This window comes from Somniosus microcephalus, unplaced genomic scaffold (assembly GCF_052327205.1).
Source record: "Somniosus microcephalus isolate GS21.2 unplaced genomic scaffold, FLI_Smic_1.0 scaffold37, whole genome shotgun sequence".
NCBI lineage: Eukaryota > Metazoa > Chordata > Chondrichthyes > Squaliformes > Somniosidae > Somniosus > Somniosus microcephalus.
In genome coordinates, this window is record NW_028225224.1 from 550,223 (window position 1) to 569,923 (window position 19,701).

Below are 19,701 nucleotides of genomic sequence, written 5' to 3' on the forward strand. Positions count from 1 at the left end.
TTTCGATGAGATCCCCTCTCAATCTTCTAAACTCCAGTGAGTACAAGCCCAAACTATTTAATCTCTCTTTGTAGGTCATTCCCGCCATTCCAGGTATCAGCCTGGTGAATCGCCGTTGCACTCTTTCCATGGCAAGAACATCCTTCCGCAGATGGGGCGACCAAAACTGTACACAATACTCCAGATGCGGTCTCACCAGCACCTTGTACAGCTGTAGTAAGGTATCCCTATTCCTATACTCGAACCCCCTTGATATGAAGGCCAACATACCATTTGCCTTCTTAATCGCCTGCTGCACCTGCATGCTCTCCTTCAGTGACTGGTGCACAAGAACACCCAGGTCCCTCTGCACTTCCCCATCTCCCAATCTATTGCCATTTAGATAATAATCTACCCTCCTGTTTTTACCCCCAAAGTGGATAACCTCGCATTTATCCACATTATAGTGCATCTGCCACGTATCCGCCCATTCCCCCAACCTGTCCAAATCGCACTGTAGCCTCCTGACATCCTCATCAGAGCCCACCCCTCCTCCTAGTTTAGTGTCGTCAGCGAATTTGGAAATATTGCATCCAATTCCCTGATCCAGATCATTTATATATATTGTGAACAGCTGGGAAGAAAGCTGCAGACTGCAGGAAGATAGCAATGGGCTGGTCAGGTGGGCAGAACAGTGGCAAATGGAATTCAATCTGGAGAAGTGTGAGGTAATGCATTTGGGGAGGGCTAACAAGGCAAGGGAATAGACTATAAATGGTAGGACACTGAGAAGTGTAGAGGATCAGAGGGACCTTGGAGTGCATGTCCACAGATCCCTGAAGGTAGCTGGACAGGTAGATAAGATGGTTAAGAAGGCACACGGGATACTTGCCTTTATTAGCTGAGGCATAGAATATAAGATTTGAGGAGAAATGTTCTTCACCCAGAGGGTGGTGGGGGTCTGGAACTCGCTGCCTGAAAGGGTGGTAGAGGGAGATACCCTCATCACATTTAAAAAGTACTTGGATATGCACTTGAAGTGCCGTAACCTACAGGGCTACGGACCAAGTGCTGGAAAGTGGGATTAGGGTGGATAGCTCTTTGTCGGCCGGCACGGACAAGATGGGCCGAATGGCCTCCTCCTGTGCTGTAAATTTCTATGAGTGAGGGAGTCTGGGGGTCAAGATTGACTGACATTCGGTGCTGACCCTTGACCTCCCTTTCCCCCGCTCCCCAGGATAGGTTGCACATTCCAGCTGCACACTGTCGGGGAGCTCAGCTGATCCCGGCCTGGGATGCAGTTGGGGAGACTGCAGTTAGCCTCAGTGCCCTGGGCTCCTGCTACTGATCACTGTCCAGTCACCCCGGCAGCAAAGGGGGCTTGATTTTGTCTGTGATGCCCCCAAGGTTGAATAGGCTGCCAACAATCACTGCACACCCTCACACATTGGTCATTTGGAGGGTCACTTGGAGGGGCACTAGAAGGCAACCAGTGACTGTGGGACTGTATCCCAGCGGATACCCGCCCTTCACAATAGAGGGAGGGAAACTTGAATGACAGTTTAAAAACCTAAAAAGGGCAGGGGGAGTTCACCCTATGTCCTGGGACCAATATTTATCGCTCACCCAACATCACCAATACAGATTATCTGGTCATTATCACATAGCTATCTGTGCGAGCTTTGTGTGAGTGAATTCCACAGGTTCACCACTCTCTGGGTGAAGAAATTCCTCCTCATCTCTGTCCTAAATGGCTTACCCCTTATCTTTAGACTGTGACCCCTGGTTCTGGACTCCCCCACCATCGGGAACATCCTTCCTGCATCCAGTCTGTCCAGTCCTGTTAGAATTTTATAAGTTTCAATGAGATCCCCTCTCATTCTTCTAAACTCCAGCGAGTATAAGCCCAATCGACCCAATCTCTCCTCATACGTCATTCCTGCCATCCCAGGTATCAGCCTGGTGAATCTTCGCTGCACTCCCTCCATGGCAAAACATCCTTCCTCAGAAAAGGCGACCAAAACTGCACACAATACTCAAGATGTGGTCTCACCAAGGCCGTGTACAACTGCAGCAAGACATCCTTGTCCTCGAACCCTCTCGCTACGAAGGCCAACATACCATTTGCCTTCTTCACCGCCTGCTGCACCTGCATGCTTACCTTCAGCGACTGGTGCACAAGGATGCCCAGGTCTCGTTGCAATTCCCCTTCTCCCAATCTATTGCCATTCAGATAATAATCTGCCTTCCTGTTTTTGACACCAAAGTGGATGACCTCGCATTTATCCACGTTATATTGCATCTGCCATGCTTCTGCCCAATCACCCAACCTGTCCAAATCATACTGGAGTTTCTCAGCAGCCTCCTCACAGCACACATGCCCACCCAGCTTTGTGTCGTCTGCAAACTTGGAGATATTACATCTAGTTCCCTCATCCAGATAATTAATATATATTGTGATAGCTGGGGTCCAAGGACCGATCTCTGCGGTACCCCACTAGTCACTGCCTGCCACTCGGAAAGAGAGCCGTTTATTCCAACTCTTTGCTTCCTGTCTGCCAACCAGTTCTCTATCCAAGTCAATACCTTGCTCCCAATCCCATGTGCCTTAACTTTACACGCTAATATCTTATGCGGGACCTTATCGAAAGCCTTTTGAAAATCCAAATACACCACATCCACTGCCCCTCCGACAGTGCGGCACTCCCTCAGTACTGCCCCTCCGACAGTGCGTCGCTCCCTCAGTACTGCCCCTCCGACATTGCGGCACTCCCTCAGTTCTGCCCCGCCGACAGTGCAGTGCTCCCTCAGTACTGCCCCGCCGACAGTGCGGCGCTCCCTCAGTACTGCCCCTCCGACAGTGCAGCACTCCCTCAGCTCCCTGTAACTGGAAGCCTGTGTCCAGTGGGGTACCGCAGGGATCGGTGCTGGGTCCCTTGCTGTTTGTGGTCTACATTAATGATTTGGATGTGAATGTAAAAGGTATAATCAGTAAGTTCGCAGATGACACAAAAATTGGTGGGGTGGTAAATAGCGAGGAGGGTAGCCTCAGTCTGCAGGACGATATAGATGGGTTGGTCAGATGGGCGGAACAGTGGCTAATGGAATTTAACCCTGAAAAGTGAGGTGATGCATTTTGGAGGGACTAACAAGGCAAGGGAATACACAATGAATGGTAAGACCCTAGGAAAGACAGAGGAACCTTGGTGTGCATGTACACAGATCCCTGAAGGCAGCAGAACAGGTGGATAAGGTGGTTAAAAAGGCTTATGGGATACTTGCCTTCATTAGCCGAGGCACAGAATATAAGAGCAGGGAGGTTATGATGGAGCTGTACAAAATGCTAGTTCGGCCACAGCTGGAATACTGTGTGCAGTTCTGGTCGCCACACTATAGGAAGGATGTGGTTGCTTTGGAGAGGGTGCAGAGGAGATTCACCAGGATGTTACCTGGGCTGGAGCGCTTCAGCTATGAAGAAAGACTGGACAGGTTGGGGTTGTTTTCCTTGGAGCAGAGAAGGCTGAGGGGGGACCTGATTGAGGTGTACAAAATTATGAGGGGCATAGATAGGGTAGATAGAAAGGAACTTTTCCCCTTAGTAGAGGGGTCAATAACCAGGGGGCATAGATTCAAGGTAAGGGGCAAGAGGTTTAGAGGGGATTTGAGGAAAAACTTTTTCACCCAGAGGGTGGTTGGAATCTGGAACTCACTGCTTGAAAGGGTGGTAGAGGCAGGAACCCTCACAACATTCAAGAAGCATTTGGATGAACACTTGAAACGCCATAGCATACAAGGCTACGGACCGAGTGCTGGAAAATGGGATTAGAATAGACAGGGCTTGATGGCCGTGGCAGACACGATGGGCCGAAGGGCCTCTTTCTGTGCTGTATAACTCTATGACACTGCCCCTCCGACAGTGCGGCGCTCCCTCAGTACTGCCCCTCCGACATGCGGCGCTCCCTCAGTACTGCCCCTCCGACAGTGCGATGCTCCCTCAGTACTGCCCCTTCGACAGTGCGGCGCTCCCTCAGTATTGTCCCTCCGACAGTGCGGCGCTCCCTCAGTACTGCCCCTCCGACAGTGCGGCGCTCCCTCAGTACTGCCCCTCTGACAGTGCGGCGCTCCCTTAGTACTGCCCCTCCGACAGTGCGGCGCTCCCTCAGTACTTCCCCTCCGACAGTGCGGCGCTCCCTCAGCACCGCACTGGAGTGTCAGCCTCGCTTTATATGCTCAAGTCCCTGGAGCGGGATTTGAACCCACAACCTTCTGACTCTGCTATCCACTGAGCCACAGCTGACTCCAGTCTTTTACACAGTTTCATCATAACTTCCTTGCTTTTGCACTCTACGCCTCTCCTAAAGCAGGGGAGTTATGATGAATTGTTAAACAGTTTTTTTTGCAGAGTGACCAAGGCTGTGTGTAGGAAACAATTGTGCATTTGAAAGCAGCTTGTATTGTGAAGCTTGTGCCCCTTTGCCAGGCCCGCTGCCTGCGGCCCCTCTCCCAGATTCCAGCCCCAGCTCTGTGCTGACTGAGCTGCTCTCACCTGGGGACAGCGCGTCACAATCGGCCCCAGCGCACCTGAGCTGGAGAGGAGGCCCCGCCCCCTTGCCGCGCCGCCATTGGTTGGAGGACCAGGCCGCCCAGTTCAGTCCTCCCACCTCCGCCCTCTTCCTGTTGGTCAGCGCTCCCGTCAGTCAGACTCACTTTGTTCCGGCTCACTCCGCCACCCCGCGCGGATCAATCCGCTCCGTTCGGCGTCCGCGGAGGTCCCGCCCGCCCGACTCTCAGGTTTGGTTTTTCTCGTACTTTACTTTATAATCTCGCTCTCCGCTCCCCCCTCACCTCGACTTAAATCGATTCCCCAACACTTGACTTTATACCGGCCGCTGATTCCACCTCTTCCCCGGGCCAGGCCTTTCGTTTACTTCCCGGAGGCCCCGCGCAGGCGCACTGTCAATCGACACCACGAGGGGGAAGGGAGGGTGGTGAACAGGTGACGATTGATAGAAGCGCCTGCCCGCGCTGTGATTGGTGCAGGGGAAGGCAAGTGGGCGTGTCCGGCCCCCGGGCCCACGTGGGGGAGTCAAAGGCTGGCTGGAGCGCATGGAGCTTTTCAAATATTTTTTTTTGCGAAACAAATTGAAAACACTCATTAATTCCCCCAACCTCCTCCCCTCTAAAGTGCGATTATTATTATTCTTGTTTTTCCTCATTTGTGTGGGGTGTCTTTTTTTTACCTTGCGGTGGCGTGCGCCGATCCAACCGACCCCTGGGCGTTGCGTGCTGGCGTCAGCGCGTAATCGGAGGGGGGGTTGATTGACGCGAGGCGCCCGCCAATCAGGAGCGCGGAAAACGCTGGGAGGACCGGGCGGGCTGGCGGTCCTCCAACCAATGGCGGCGCGAGAGGGAGGGGGGCGGGACCTCGGTGGGCTGCAGGCCGCTTTCATTGTCTGCAGGAGCTGTTAAAGGGAAGGGGAGGAGGTGGAAAAAACCCAGCTTGTGAGTGTTTATTCCTTTGCATTACCTTTATTACAAGGCTATTCATCAACTGCATTCATTTAAAAATAAGTGAACCTTTTCTCTTTTTGACTTTTATCCAGAACAAAGAGCCCTGGTGCTGTGAACATTTTGGTGGGCAGACACTTTTAAAGGGACAAAGACCAGCATTCTTTCTCCTCTCTCTCTCTCTTTTTCTCGTGAGTATTTGTGGTGGGTGAGAGGGTAGGGGGGGTGAGTCAAAGGGGACTGCGGTCCCTTTTCAACAAAAACAATTGCTTGGCCATTTAAAGGGGAATGGGTGCCCCCCCCCCCAGGTATTTAAAGGGGCAGTGCCTCTTTCTTTCTGTATCATGTAAGAGCAGGGAGGTTCTGCTTGAACTGTACAAAACACCAGTTAAGCCACCGGCTAGAGTGCTGCGTGCAGTTCTGCTCGCCCCATTGCAGGAAAGATGTGACTGCTCGAGACGGGAGATTTACGAGGATGTTTCCAGGACTAGAGAATTTCAGCTACAAGGAAAGATTGAATATATAGAAACATAGAAGATAATCTACATCCTAGGGTACTTAAGGAAGTGGTCCTAGAAATAGTAGATGCATTGCTGTTCATCTTCCAAAATTCGATAGACTCTGGAACAGTACCCATGGATTGGCGGGTAGCTAATGTTACCCCACTGTTCAAAAAAGGTGGTAGAGAGAAAACGGGGAATTACAGACCGGTAAGCCTGACATCGGTAGTGGGGAAAATGCTGGAGTCCATTATAAAAGATGTAATAGCAGAGCACTTGGAAAACAGTGACTGGATCAGACAAAGTCAACATGGATTTACAAAAGGTAAATCGTGCTTGACTAATCTACTGCAATTTTTTGAGGATGTAACTGGTAAAATAGATAAGGGAGAACCAGTGGATGTGGTGCATTTGGACTTTCAGAAGGCTTTCGATAAGGTCCCACATAAGAGATAGAAACATAGAAGATAGGAGCAGGAGTAGGCCATTCAGCCCCTCGAGCCTGCTCCGCCATTCAATGCGATCATGGCTGATCATCCAAGTTCAGTACTCGGTCCGTGCTTTCTCCCCATACCCCTTGATCCCTTTAGCCTTAAGAAATATATACAACTCCTTCTTGAATATATTTAATGAATTGGCCTCTACTGCCTTCTGTGGTAGAGAATTCCACAGGTTCACCACTCTCTGGGTGAAGAAATTCCTCCTCATTTCTGTCCTAAAAGGCCTACCCCTTATTTTTAGACTGTGACCCCTGGTTCTGGATTCCCCGACCATCGGGAACACCCTCCCTGCATCTAGTGTGTCCAGTCCTGCCAGAATTTTATAAGTTTCAATGAGATCCCCTCTCATTCTTCTAAACTCCAGCGAGAACAAGTCAAATCGACCCAATCTCCTCTCATACGTCATTTCTGCCATCCCAGGTATCAGCCTGGTGAATCTTCGCTGGACGCCTTCCATGGCAAGAACATCCTTCCTCCGATAAGGCGACCAAAACTGCACACAATACTCAAGATGTGGTCTCACCAAGGCCCTGTATAACTGCAGCAAGACATCCTTGTTCCTGTACTCAAACCCTCTCACTACGAAGGCCAACATACCATTTGCCTTCTTAACCGCCTGCTGCACCTGCATGCTTACCTTCAGCAACTGGTGCACAAGAACACCCAGGTCTCATTGCACTTCCCCCTTCGCCCAATCTATTGCCATTCAGATAATAATCTGCCTTCCTGTTTTTGACACCAAAGTGAATAACCTCACATTTATCCACATTATATTGCATCTGCCATGCTTCTGCCCAATCACCCAACCTGTCCAAATCATCCTGGAGTTTCTCGCATCCTCCTCACAGCACACACGCCCACCCAGCTTTGTGTCGTCTGCAAATTTGGAGATATTACATCTAGTTCCCTTGTCTAGATCATTAATATATATTGTGAATAAATGTAAGAAGTCGCACAACACCAGGTTATAGCCCAACAGCTTTATTTGAAATCACAAGCTTTCGGAGCGCTGCTCCTTCATCAGGTGAAGTGGAGAGATGCATAAAGACACAGCTTATATAGTCAGAGAATAATGTCAGATGTTTACAGGTAATCTTTCTAACTGCCATTTATCACACCTCGGCAGAGAGATAATCACAGCAATCAAAGGTGTGAATGGTGTCCAACAGGTCAGTCAGGAAAACATTACTTCAAAGAACAATGAGGTGGGGTCACAAGGGGTCAAATGTTGCAGATGCTGGGGTCTGTGGAAAAACAAAAAAACAGACAAAAAACATTTTTTTTGCTGGAAATCACAGCAGGTCCGGCCGCATCTGTGTAGACAGAACAAGCCAACGATGACTCGAGTCTGGATGACCCTACGTCAGGTGGGGTTACATGTAGCGTGACATGAACCCAAGATCCCGGTTCAGGCCGTCCGCATGGGTGCGGAACTTGGCTATCAGTTTCTGCTCGATTATTTTGCGTTGTCGTGTATCTCGAAGGCCACCTTGGAGAATGCTTACCCGAAGATCGGAGGCTGAATGTCCTTGACTGCTGAAGTGTTCCCCGACTGGGAGGGAACACTCCTGCCTGGTGATTGTTGCGCGGTGTCCGTTCATCCGTTGTCGCAGTGTCTGCTTGGTCTCGCCGATGTACCATGCTCCGGGGCATCCTTTCCTGCAACGTATGAGGTAGACAACGTTGGCCGAGTCACATGAGTATGTACCATGTACCTGGTGGGTGGTGTCCTCACGTGTGATGATGGTATCTGTGTTGATGATCTGGCATGTCTTGCAGAGGTTGCTGTGGCAGGGTTGTGTGGTGTCGTGGTCGCTGTTCTCCTGAAAGCTGGGTAATTTGCTGCGAACGATAGTCTGTTTGAGGTTAGGCGGCTGTTTGAAGGCGAGTAGTGGAGGCGTGGGGATGGCCTTAGCGAGGTGTTCGGATGGCCTTAGCGAGGTGTTCGTCGTCATCGATGACATGTTGAAGGCTGCGAAGAACATGGCGTAGTTTCTCTGCTCCGGGGAAGTAGTGGACGACGAAGGGTACTCTTGGTTGTGTCCCGTGTTTGTCTTCTGAGGAGGTCTATACGATTAGAAAGTTAGAAAGATTACCTGTAAACATCTGACATTATTCTCTGACTATATAAGCTGTGTCTTTATGCATCTCTCCACTTCACCTGACGAAGGAGCAGCGCTCCGAAAGCTTGTGACTTCAAATAAAGCTGTTGGACTATAACCTGGTGTTGTGTGACTTCTTACATTTGTCCACCCCAGTCCAACTCCGGCATCTCCACACCATATATTGTGAATAGCTGGGGTCCAAGGACCGATCCCTGCGGTACCCCACTAGTCACTGCCTGCCACTCGGAAAAAGACCCGTTTATTCCAACTCTTCGCTTTCTATCTGCCAACCAGTTCTCTATCCAAGTCAATACCTTACCCCCCAATCCCATGTTCCTTAACTTTACACGCTAATCTCTTATGTGGGACCTTATTGAAAGCCTTCTGAAAGTCCAAATACACCACATCCACTAGTTCGCCCTTATCTATTTTACTAGTTACATCCTCAAAAAATTACAGTAGATTTGTCAAGCACGATTTACCTTTTGTAAATCCATGTTGACTTTGTCTGATCCTGTCACTGTTTTCCAAGTGGTCTGCTATTACATCTTTTATAATGGACTCTAGCATTTTCCCCACTGCCGATGTCAGGCTTACCGGTCTGTAATTCCCCATTTTCTCTCTACCACCTTTTTTGAATAATGGGGTAACATTAGCTACCCTCCAATCCATGGGTACTGTTCCAGATTCTATCGAAAACCCAGCAGCTTCTCCTCCATCTCCACTCCAGCTCAAACTGCTGCAACAAAAAGATCTACACAGGCGGCCAGGGACCGACTTCCGTCCTGCAATAAAACTCTTACCGACAACCGCTGACTAATGGCGGCCGCAGCACCCACAATTCCCCGCGCCCCAGAAACAGCTCTATCCAACGCGCTGATTTCCCCGCTGAGAGTGCGCATGCTCCCCGGGGCCGCGGGCCATTCTGGGAGCCTGGCTCCTGTCCTTTGTCCCAAGTCGGACTCGGTGGAGCCAGCTGAAGAAACTGGGAAGCGGCGGCTCGGATGGGGGAGGCGCTGCACCCTGGGTTTCCTGGTGCCGGGGCCCTGGCCGCACGTCCGCCGGGCCCGGCCGCTCTGATTCTGATTGAGCTTTTTGATGAGGTAACAGAGAGGGTTGATGAGGGCAATGCGGTTAACGTTGTGTACATGGATTTCCAAAAGGCGTTCGACAGCGTGTAAAGTTAAGGCACATGGGATTGGGGCAAGGTATTGACTTGGATAGAGAACTGGTTGGCAGACAGAAAGCCAAGAGTTGGAATAAACGGGTCTTTTTCCGAGTGGCAGGCAGTGACTAGTGGGGTACGCAGGGATCTGTCCTTGGACCCCAGCTATTCACAATATATATTAATGATCTAGACAAGGGAACTAGATGTAATATCTCCACGTTTGCAGACGACACAAAGCTGGGTGGGCGTCTGTGCTGTGAGGAGGATGCCGAGAAACTCCAGTATGATTTGGACAGGTTGGGTGATTGGGCAGAAGCATAGCAGATGCAATATAACGTGGATAAATGCGAGGTTATCCACTTTGGTGTCAAAAACAGGAAGGCAGATTATTATCTGAATGGCAATAGATTGGGAGAAGGGGAAGTGCAACGAGACCTGGGTGTCCTTGTGCACCAGTCGCTGAAGGTAAGCATGCAGGTACAGCAGGCAGTTAAGAAGGCAAATGGTATGTTGGCCTTCGTAGTGAGAGGACTTGAGTACAGGAACAAGGATGTCTTGCTGCAGTTGTACAGGGCCTTGGTGAGACCATATCACAGAATCACAGAAACCCCACAGTGCAGATCGAGGCCATTTCGGCCCATCGAGTCTGCACCAACACATATGCCATCCTATCCCCGTAACCCCACGTATTTAATCCCCCTAACACTAAGGGTCAATTTATCATAGCCAATCAACCTAACCCGCACATCTTTGGACTGTGGGAGGAAACCGGAGCACCCGGAGGAAACCCACGCAAACACGGGGAGAATGTGCAAACTCCACACAGACAGTCACCCGAGGCCGGATTCGAACCCGGGTCCCTGGCGCTGTGAGGCAACAGTGCTAACCACTATGCCACCGTGCTGCCCATTGAGTATTGGGTATATCTTGAGTATTGTGTGCAGTTTTGATCACCTTATCTGAGGAAGGATGTTCTTGCCATGGAGGGAGTGCAGCGAAGATTCACCAGGCTGATACCTGGGATGGCAGGAATGACGTATGAGGAGAGATTGGGTCGATTGGGCTTGTACTCACTGGAGTTTAGAAGAATGAGAGGGGATCTCATTGAAACTTTAAAAATTCTAACAGGACTGGACAGACTAGATGCAGGAAGGATGTTCCCGATGGCCGGGGAGTCCAGAACCAGGGGTCACAGTCTAAGGATAAGGGGTAAGCCATTTAGGACAGAGATGAGGAGGAATTTCTTCACCCAGAGAGTGGTGAACCTGTGGAATTCTCTACCACAGAGGGCGGTGGAGGCAAATTCATTAAATATATTCAAGAAGGAGTTGGATATATTTCTTAAGGCTAAAGGGATCAAGGGATATGGGGAGAAGGCAGGGACCGGGGACTGAATTTGGATGATCAGCCATGATCTCATTGAATGGCGGAGCAGGCTCGAGGGGCCGAATGGCCGACTCCTGCTCCTATCTTCTATGTTTCTATGTTTCTAAAATAGACTTTGCTGACTCAGCAAACCTCATTTGCTTTGCTGTTTTTTGGCTGACGAAATAAAAGGTTTTTTTTGGCTGCATGCAGGTATTTAATTGAGTTGGTTCAGGCTTGCTGTCAGTCCTGGCCCTGGTCCCGCCTCTTCCTGCACCTCATTGGCTGACACCGCTGTCAATCGACACCACGAGGGGGAAGGGAGGGTGATTGACAGGTGACATTGATAGAAGCGCCTGCCCGCGCTGTGATTGGTGCAGGGGAAGGCAAGTGGGCGTGTCCGGCCCCGGGCCCACGTGGGGGAGTCAAAAGCTGGCTGGAGCGCATGCGCAGCCCGCCTCGCACCGTTGGGAAGCTTTTCAAATATTCTTTTTTGCGAAACAAATTGAAAACACTCATTAATTCCCCAAACCTCCTCCCCTGTAAAGTGCGATTATTATTATTCTTGTTTTTCCTCATTTGTGTGGGGTGTCTTTTTTTTACCTTGCGGTGGCGTGCGCCGATCCAACCGACCCCTGGGCGTTGCGTGCTGGCGTCAGCGCGTAATCGGTGGGGGGGGTGTGATTGACACGAGGCGCCCGCCAATCAGGAGCGCGGAAAACGCTGGGAGGACCGGGCGGGCTGACGGTCCTCCAACCAATAGCGGCGCGGGAGGGAGCGGGGCGGGACCTCGGTGGGCTGCAGGCCGCTTTCCTGCTTTCATTGTCTGCAGGAGCTGTTAAAGAGAAGGGGAGGAGGGGGTGGAAAAAACCCCAGCTTGTGAGTGTTTATTCCTTTGCATTACCTTTATTGCAAGGCTATTCATCAACTGCATTCATTTAAAAATAAGTGAACCTTTTCTCTTTTTGACTTTTATCCAGAACAAAGAGCCCTGGTGCTGTGAACATTTTGGTGGGCAGCCACTTTTAAAGGGACAAAGACCAGCATTCTTCCTCCTCTCTCTCTCTCTCTTGTGAGTATTTGTGGTGGGTGAGAGAGTGGCGGGGTGGTGGTGAGTCAAAGGGGACTGCGGCCCCTTTTCAGCAAAAAGAATTGCTTGGCCATTTAAAGGGAATGGGTGCCCCCCAGGTATTTAAAGGGGCAGTGCCTCTTTCTCTATCATGTAAGAGCAGGGAGGTTCTGCTTGAACTGTACAAAACACCAGTTAGGCCACTGCGTGCAGTTCTGGTCGTCCCCATTGCAGGAAAGATGTGATTGCTCCAGACGGGAGATTTTCGAAGATGTTGCCAGGACTAGAGAATTTCAGCTACAAGGAAAGATTGAATACATAGAAACATAGAAGATAGGAGCAGGAGTAGGCCATTCGGCCCCTCGAGCCTGTTCCCCCATTCAATGAGATCATGGCTGATCATCCGAATTCAGTACTCTGTCCCTGCCTTCTCCCCATATCCCTTTAGCCTTAAGAAATATATAAGTACAGGAGTAAAGAAGTCTTACTCCAATTATAAAGGGCCTTGGTGAGACCACACCTGGAGTACTGTGTACAATTTTGGTCTCCTTACCTAAGGAAGGATATACTTGCCATAGAGGGAGTGCAATGAAGGTTCACGAGATTGATTCCTGGGATGGCGGGACTGTCGTATGAGAAGAGATTGAGTAAACTAGGCCTGTATTCTCTTGAATTCAGAAGAATGAGAGAGGATCTCACTGAAACTTATAAAATTCTAACAGGACTAGACAGACTAGATGCAGGAAGGATGTTCCCAATGGCGGAGGAGTCCAGAACCAGGGGTCATAGAAACATAGAAGATAGGAGCAGGAGTAGGCCATTCGGCCCCTCGAGCCTGCTCCGCCATTCAATGAGATCATGGCTGATCATCCAAATCCAGTACCCGGTCCCTGCTTTCTCCCCATACCGCTTGATCCCTTTAGCCTCAAGAAATATATCCAACTCCTTCTTGAATATATTTAATGAATTGGCCTCCACTGCCCTCTGTTGCAGAGAATTCCACGGGTTCACCACTCTCTGGGTGAAGAAATTCCTCCTCATTTCAGTCCTAAATAGCTTACCCCTTATCCTTAGATTATGACCCCTGGTTCTGGACTCCCCGGCCATCAGAAACATCCTTCCTGCATCTAGTCTGTCGAGACCTGACAGAATTTTATAGGTTTCGATGAGATCCCCTCTCAATCTTCTAAACTCCAGTGAGTATAAGCCCTATCGACACAATCTCTCCTCATACGTCATTCCTGCCATGCCAGGTATCAGCCTGGTGAATCTTCGCTGCACTCCCTCCATGGCAAGAACGTCCTTCCTCAGGTAAGGTGACCAAAACTGCACACAATACTCAAGGTGCGGTCTCACCAAGGCCCTGTACAACTGTAGCAAGACATCCTTGTTCCTGTACTCGAACCCTCTTGCTACAAAGGCCAACATACCATTTGCCTTCTTAACCGCCTGCTGCACCTGCATGCTTACCTTCAGCGACTGGTGCACAATAACACCCAGGTCTCTTTGCACTTCCCCTTCTCTCAATCTATTGCCATTCAAATAATAATATGCCTTCCTGTTTTTGCCACCAAAGTGGATAACCTCACATTTATCCACATTATAGTGCACTTGCCATGTTTCTGCCCAATCACCCAACCTGTCCAAATCGTACTGGAGTTTCACGACATCCTCCTCACAGCTTACCCTCCCTCCCAGCTTTGTGTCGTCTGCAAATTTGGAGATATTACATCCAATTCCCTCGTCCAGATCATTAAGATATAGTGTGAACAGCTGGGGTCACAGTCTAAGGATAAGGGGTAAGCCATTTAGGACAGAAATGAGGAGGAATTTCTTCACCCAGAGAGTGGTGAACCTGTGGAATTCTCTACCACAGAGGGCAGTTGAGGCCAATTCATTAAATATATTCAAGAAGGAGTTGGATATATTTCTTAAGGCTAAAGGGATCAAGGGATATGGGGAGAAGGCAGGGACAGGGTATTGAGTTTGGATGATCAGCCATGATCTCATTGAATGGCGGAGCAGGCTCGAGGGGCCGAATGGCCGACTCCTGCTCCTATTTTCTATGAAAGAGAGACGGAGAGGTTCAGAGAGGGAATTCCAGAGCTTAGGGCCGAGGCAACAGAAGACACGGCCACTGATGGTGCAGCGATTATAATCAGGAATGCTCAAGAGGGCAGAATTGGAGGAACGCAGATGTCTCGGGGTGTGGGGGGGGGAGGAGGTTGTTTTCTTTGGAACCGAGGAAGCTGAGGGGAGAACTGATTGAGGTGTATAAAATTCTGAGGGGCCTAGATAGGGAGGACCTATTTCCCTTGGCAGAGGGGTCCACAACCAGGGGGCATAGATTTAAAGTAATTGGTTGGAGCTTTAGAGGGGAGTTGAGGAGAAATGTTTTCACCCAGAGGGTGGTGGGGGTCTGGAACTCACTGCCTGACAGGGTGGTAGAGGCAGAAACTCTCATCACATTTTAAAAGTACTTGGATATGCACTTGAAGTGCCGTAACCTACAAGGCTACGGACCAAGTGCTGGAAAGTGGGATTAGTGTGGATAGCACTTAATCGGTTGGCACGGACAAGATGGGCCGAATGGCCTCCTTCCGTGTCATTATTTTTCTGTGATTCTATCGCGGGGGGCGGGTGGTTGTGAGGCTGAAGGGAATAACTAAGATAGGGAGGGGCGAGGCCATGGAGGGATTTGAAAACAAGGATGAGAATTTTGAAATCGAAGCATTGCTTAACCGGGAGCCAATGTAGGTCAGCGAGCACAGGGGTGATGGGTGAACGGGACTTGGCGTTGAGTTACGACACGGGTAGTTTTGGATCACCTCAAGTTTACGTGGGGTAGAATGTGGGAGGCCAGCCAGGAGTGCGTTGGAATAGTCGAGTCTAGAGGTAACAAAGGGCCGGGTGAGGGTTTCAGCAGCGGATGAGCTGAGGCAGGGGTGGAGATGGGCGATGTTACCGAGGTGGAAATAGGCAGTCTTTGTTATGCTGCGGATATGTGTTCGGAAGCTCATTTCAGGGTCAGATATGACACCAAGGTTGTTAACAGTGTGGTTCAGCCTCAGAGAGATGTTAGGGAGAGGGATGGAGTCAGTGGCTAGGGAACAGAGTTTGTGGCAGGGACTGAAAACAATTGCTTCAGTCTTCCCAATATTTAATTGGAGAAAATTTCTGCTCACCCAGAACCGGATTAGAGATTGTGGAGGGGTCAAGAGAAGTGGTGGTGAGGTAGAGCTGGGTGTTGTCAGTGTACATGTGGAAACTGACGCTGTGTTTTCAGATGATGTCACCAAGGGGCAGCATTTAGATGAGAAATAGGAGGGGCCCAAGGATAGATTCTTGGGGGCACCAGAGGTAACGATTTGGGAGCGGGAAGAGAAGCCGTTGCAGGTGATTCTGTGGCTACGATTAGATAGATAAGAATGGAACCAGGCGAGTGCAGTCTCACCCAGCTGGACAACGGTGGAGAGGCGTTGGAGAAGGATGGAGTGGTCAACCGTGTCAAAGGCTGCAGACAAGTCAGGAAGGACGAGGAGGGATAGTTTACCTTTGTCACAGTCACAAAGGATGTCATTTGATGAGACTTTGATGAGACTTGATTTGACTTTAGGGCCAAGTCAGTGAGGTGGATTGGGCTGTTTCTGGCCCGCTGGTTATTGTGGGCACGGCAGGACACCAGTGGGACCGGCTCTGCCCTGTTTGTTCTTTGAGGCAAAATAAGCCAAAAAAGATTCCTGCTTCCCCCCCTTACCCTTTCTACACTCCTTTTACAGGGTTTTAGAAGTGGAACATTTACAGACAGGAAGCTCAAACCAAACATCACCTCAAGATCTGACAGAGTTACACGTTTCCTCAGGACCTGATTCAGTCGCTCATCCAATCTGCTGGCACAGCCGTGAGTTCACACTGATGAGAGACCTTTTAAATGTTCTGAGTGTGGGAAGAGCTTCAAAATCTACAAGTACTTGAAGCGACAACAGTGGCTACACACTGGGGAGAAACTGTTCACCGGCCCCGTGTGTGGAAGGGATTAAGTGCACCATCCGTGCTGCTGAGACACCAGCTTGTCCACACCGATGAGAGACTGTTGACCTGCTCTGTATTTTTGATGTGATTCACTCATTCTTCCACCCTCCTGAGACACCAGCTTGTTCACAGTGATGAGAGACCGATTAAATGTTCTGACTGTGGGAAGAGATTTAAAAGGTCCCAGGAGCTGAAGAGACACCAGCTGGAGAGAGCAGGAGAGATTCTGTTCACCTGCTCCGTGTGTGGGAAGAGATTCACTCAGTCCTCGAATCTGCTGGCACACCAGCGAGTTCACACTGGGGAGAGGCTGGTGAAACATTCCGACTGTGGGAAAAGCTTTCAAATGTCCCAGGAGCTGAAGGGACACCAGCTGGAGAGAGCAGGAAAGAGACCATTCACCTGCTCCGTGTGTGGGAAGGGATTCATTCGGCCATCCCACCTACAGGCACACCAGCGAGTTCACACTGATACGAGACCATTTAACTGTTCTGCCTGTGGGAAGAGCTTTAAAACCTCTTGGGATCTGAAGCAACACCAGCGAGTTCACTCTGATCAGAGACCATTTATATGTTCTGTCTGTGGCATGAGCTTTAAAAGCTCCAGCACTCTGAACGGACACCAGCGAGTTCACACCGGGGAGAGGACATTCACCTGCTCCGTGTGTGGGAAGGGATTCACTCAGTCATCCCACCTGTTGGGACACCAGCGAGTTCACACTGGGGAGAGGCCATTTACCTGCTCCGTGTGTGGGAAGGGATTCACTCAGTCATCCCACCTGTTGGGACACGAGCGAGTTCACACTGGGGAGAGGCCATTTACCTGCTCCGTGTGTGGGAAGGGATTCACTCAGTCATCCCACCTGTTGGGACACCAGCGAGTTCACACTGATGAGAGACCATTTAAATGTTCTGACTGTGGAATGAGCTTTAAAAGCGCTGGGATTTTGAATGGACACCAGCGAGTTCACACTGGGGAGAGGCCATTCACGTGCTCCGTGTGTGGGAAGGGATTCACTCAGTCATCAAGCCTGGTGGCACACCAGCGAGTTCACACTGGGGAGAGGCCATTCACCTGCTCCATGTGTGGGAAGGAATTCACTCGATCACCCCACCTGTTGAGACACCAGCGAGTTCACACTGATGAGAGGCCGTTTAAATGTCCTGACTGTGGGAAGAGCTTTAAAAGCTCTGGGGATCTGATGGGACACCAGCGAGTTCACACTGGGGAGAGGCCGTTCACCTGCTCTGTGTGTGGGAAGAGATTCACTTGGCCATCCCACCTACTGACACACAAGCAAGTCCACACTGGAGAGAGGCCATTCACCTGCTCTGTATGTGGGAAGGGATTCACTCAGTCCTCCAACCTGCTGATGCACCAGCGAGTTCACACTGGGGAGAGGCCATTCACCTGCTCCGTGTGTGAGAAGGGATTCGCTCAGTACTCCAGCCTACTGAGACACCAGCGCGTTCACACGGTTCCAGTCACAGTCATAGAGTCATAACGGCACAGAAGGAGGCCATTCGGCCCATCAAGTCCGTGCCAGCTCTCTGTAGAGCAATCCAGTCACTCCCAATCCCCCGCTCTATCCCCGTAGCCCTGCAAGTTTATTTCCCTCAAGTGCCTATCCAGCCTCCCCTTGAAAACATTGAGTGTCTCTGCTTCCACCACTTCCGTCGGCAGCGAGTTCCAGGTCCTCACCACTCGCTGCGTAACAAAGTTTTTGCTCACATCCCCCCCGTATCACTTGCCCATAACCTTAAATCTGTGTCCCCTAGTCCTTGTACCATCAACTAGTGGGAACAGCCTTTCCCTGTCTAGCCTATCCAAACCCGTCATAATCTTGCACAGCTCTATCAAATCACCCCTCAACCTCCTTTGCTTTAATGAAAACAAATCCAGCTTCTCCAACCTGTCCTTGTAGCTAAGATCCCCCATCCCCGGAACCATTCTGGTAAATCTCCTCTGCACCCTCTCAAGGGCCTTCACATCCTTCCTAACGTTTGGTGACAAGAACTGGACGCAATACTCAAGTTGTGGCCTAACCAGTGCTTTATAAAGTTTTAGTATAACTTCTCTACTTTTGTACTCATTACCTCTATTTATGAAGCCCAAGATCCCATATGCTTTGTTAACCACTCTCTCAATATGTCCCGCCACCTTCAGGGTCCTATGCACATTAACTCCCAGGTCCCTCTGTCCCTGCACACTCTTTAAAACTGTGCCATTAAGTGTATATTGCCTGTCCCTGTTCCTCCTGCCAAAATGCATCACCTCACACTTCTCTGTATTAAATTCCATCTGCCACTTGCCTGCCCATTCTGCTAGCCTTTCTATGTCCTGTTGCAGTTGATTGGTGTCATCCTCACTGTTTGTCACACCCCCAAGTTTGGTGTCATCGGCAAATTTAGAAATTCTACACTGAATTCCAATATCCAGGTCATTTATATATATCAAAAAAATTATATAACTGCTGTGCTGATGATTCTATAGACACTGGAACAGTTCCCATGGATTGGAGGGTAGCTAATGTTACCCCACTGTTCAAAAAAGGTGGTAGAGAGAAAACAGGGACTTATAGACCGGTAAGCCTGACATCGGTAGTGGGGAAAATGCTAGAGTCCATTATAAAAGATGTAATAGCAGAGCACTTGGAAAACAGTGACAGGATCAGACAAAGTCAACATGGATTTACAAAAGGTAAATCGTGCTTGACTAATCTACTGGAGTGTTTTGAGGATGTAACTGGTAGAATAGATAAGGGAGAACCAGTGGATGTGGTGTATTTGGACTTTCAGAAGGCTTTCGGTAAGGTCCCGCATAAGAGATTAGCGTGTAAAGTTAAGGCACATGGGATTGGGGGGCAAGGTACTGACTTGGATAGAGAACTGGTTGGCAGACAGAAAGCAAAGAGTTGGAATAAACGGGTCTTTTTCCGAGTGGCAGGCAGTGACTAGTGGGGTACCGCAGGGATCGGTCCTTGGACCCCAGCTATTCACAATATATATTAATGATCTAGACAAGGGAACTAGATGTAATATCTCCAAGTTTGCAGACGACACAAAGCTGGGTGGGCGTGTGTGCTGTGAGGAGGATGTTGAGAAACTCCAATATGATTTGGACAGGTTGGGTGATTGGGCAGATGCCTGACCGATGCAGTATAACATGGATAAATGCGAAGTTATCCACTTTGGTGGCAAAAACAGGGAGGCAGATAATTATCTGAACAGCAATAGATTGGGAGAAGGGGAAGTGCAACGAGACCTGGGTGTCCTTGTGCACCAGTCGCTGAAGGTAAGCATGCCGGTGCAGCAGGCAGTTAAGAAGGCAAATGGTATGTTGGCCTTCGTAGCGAGAGGGTTTGAGTACAGGAACAAGGATGTCTTGCTGCAGTTGTACAGAGCCTTGGTGAGACCACATCTTGAGTATTGTGTGCAGTTTTGGTCACCTTATCTGAGGAAGGATGTTCTTGCCA

At 49.9% G+C, this 19,701-nt stretch overlaps 1 protein-coding gene and 1 pseudogene across 1 annotated transcript; both read left to right on the top strand.

Annotated features, from left to right (window-relative positions):
• The window catches only part of LOC147083854 (uncharacterized), a 187,355-nt pseudogene that overhangs the window by 145,691 nt on the left and 21,963 nt on the right, over nucleotides 1–19,701 (top strand).
• On the top strand, nucleotides 16,573–17,936 carry LOC147083855 (uncharacterized). Its single transcript, XM_085980101.1, has one exon. The coding sequence runs from the start codon at nucleotides 16,573–16,575 to the stop codon at nucleotides 17,728–17,730; it is 1,158 nt and encodes a 385-aa protein (XP_085836227.1). The 3' UTR covers nucleotides 17,731–17,936.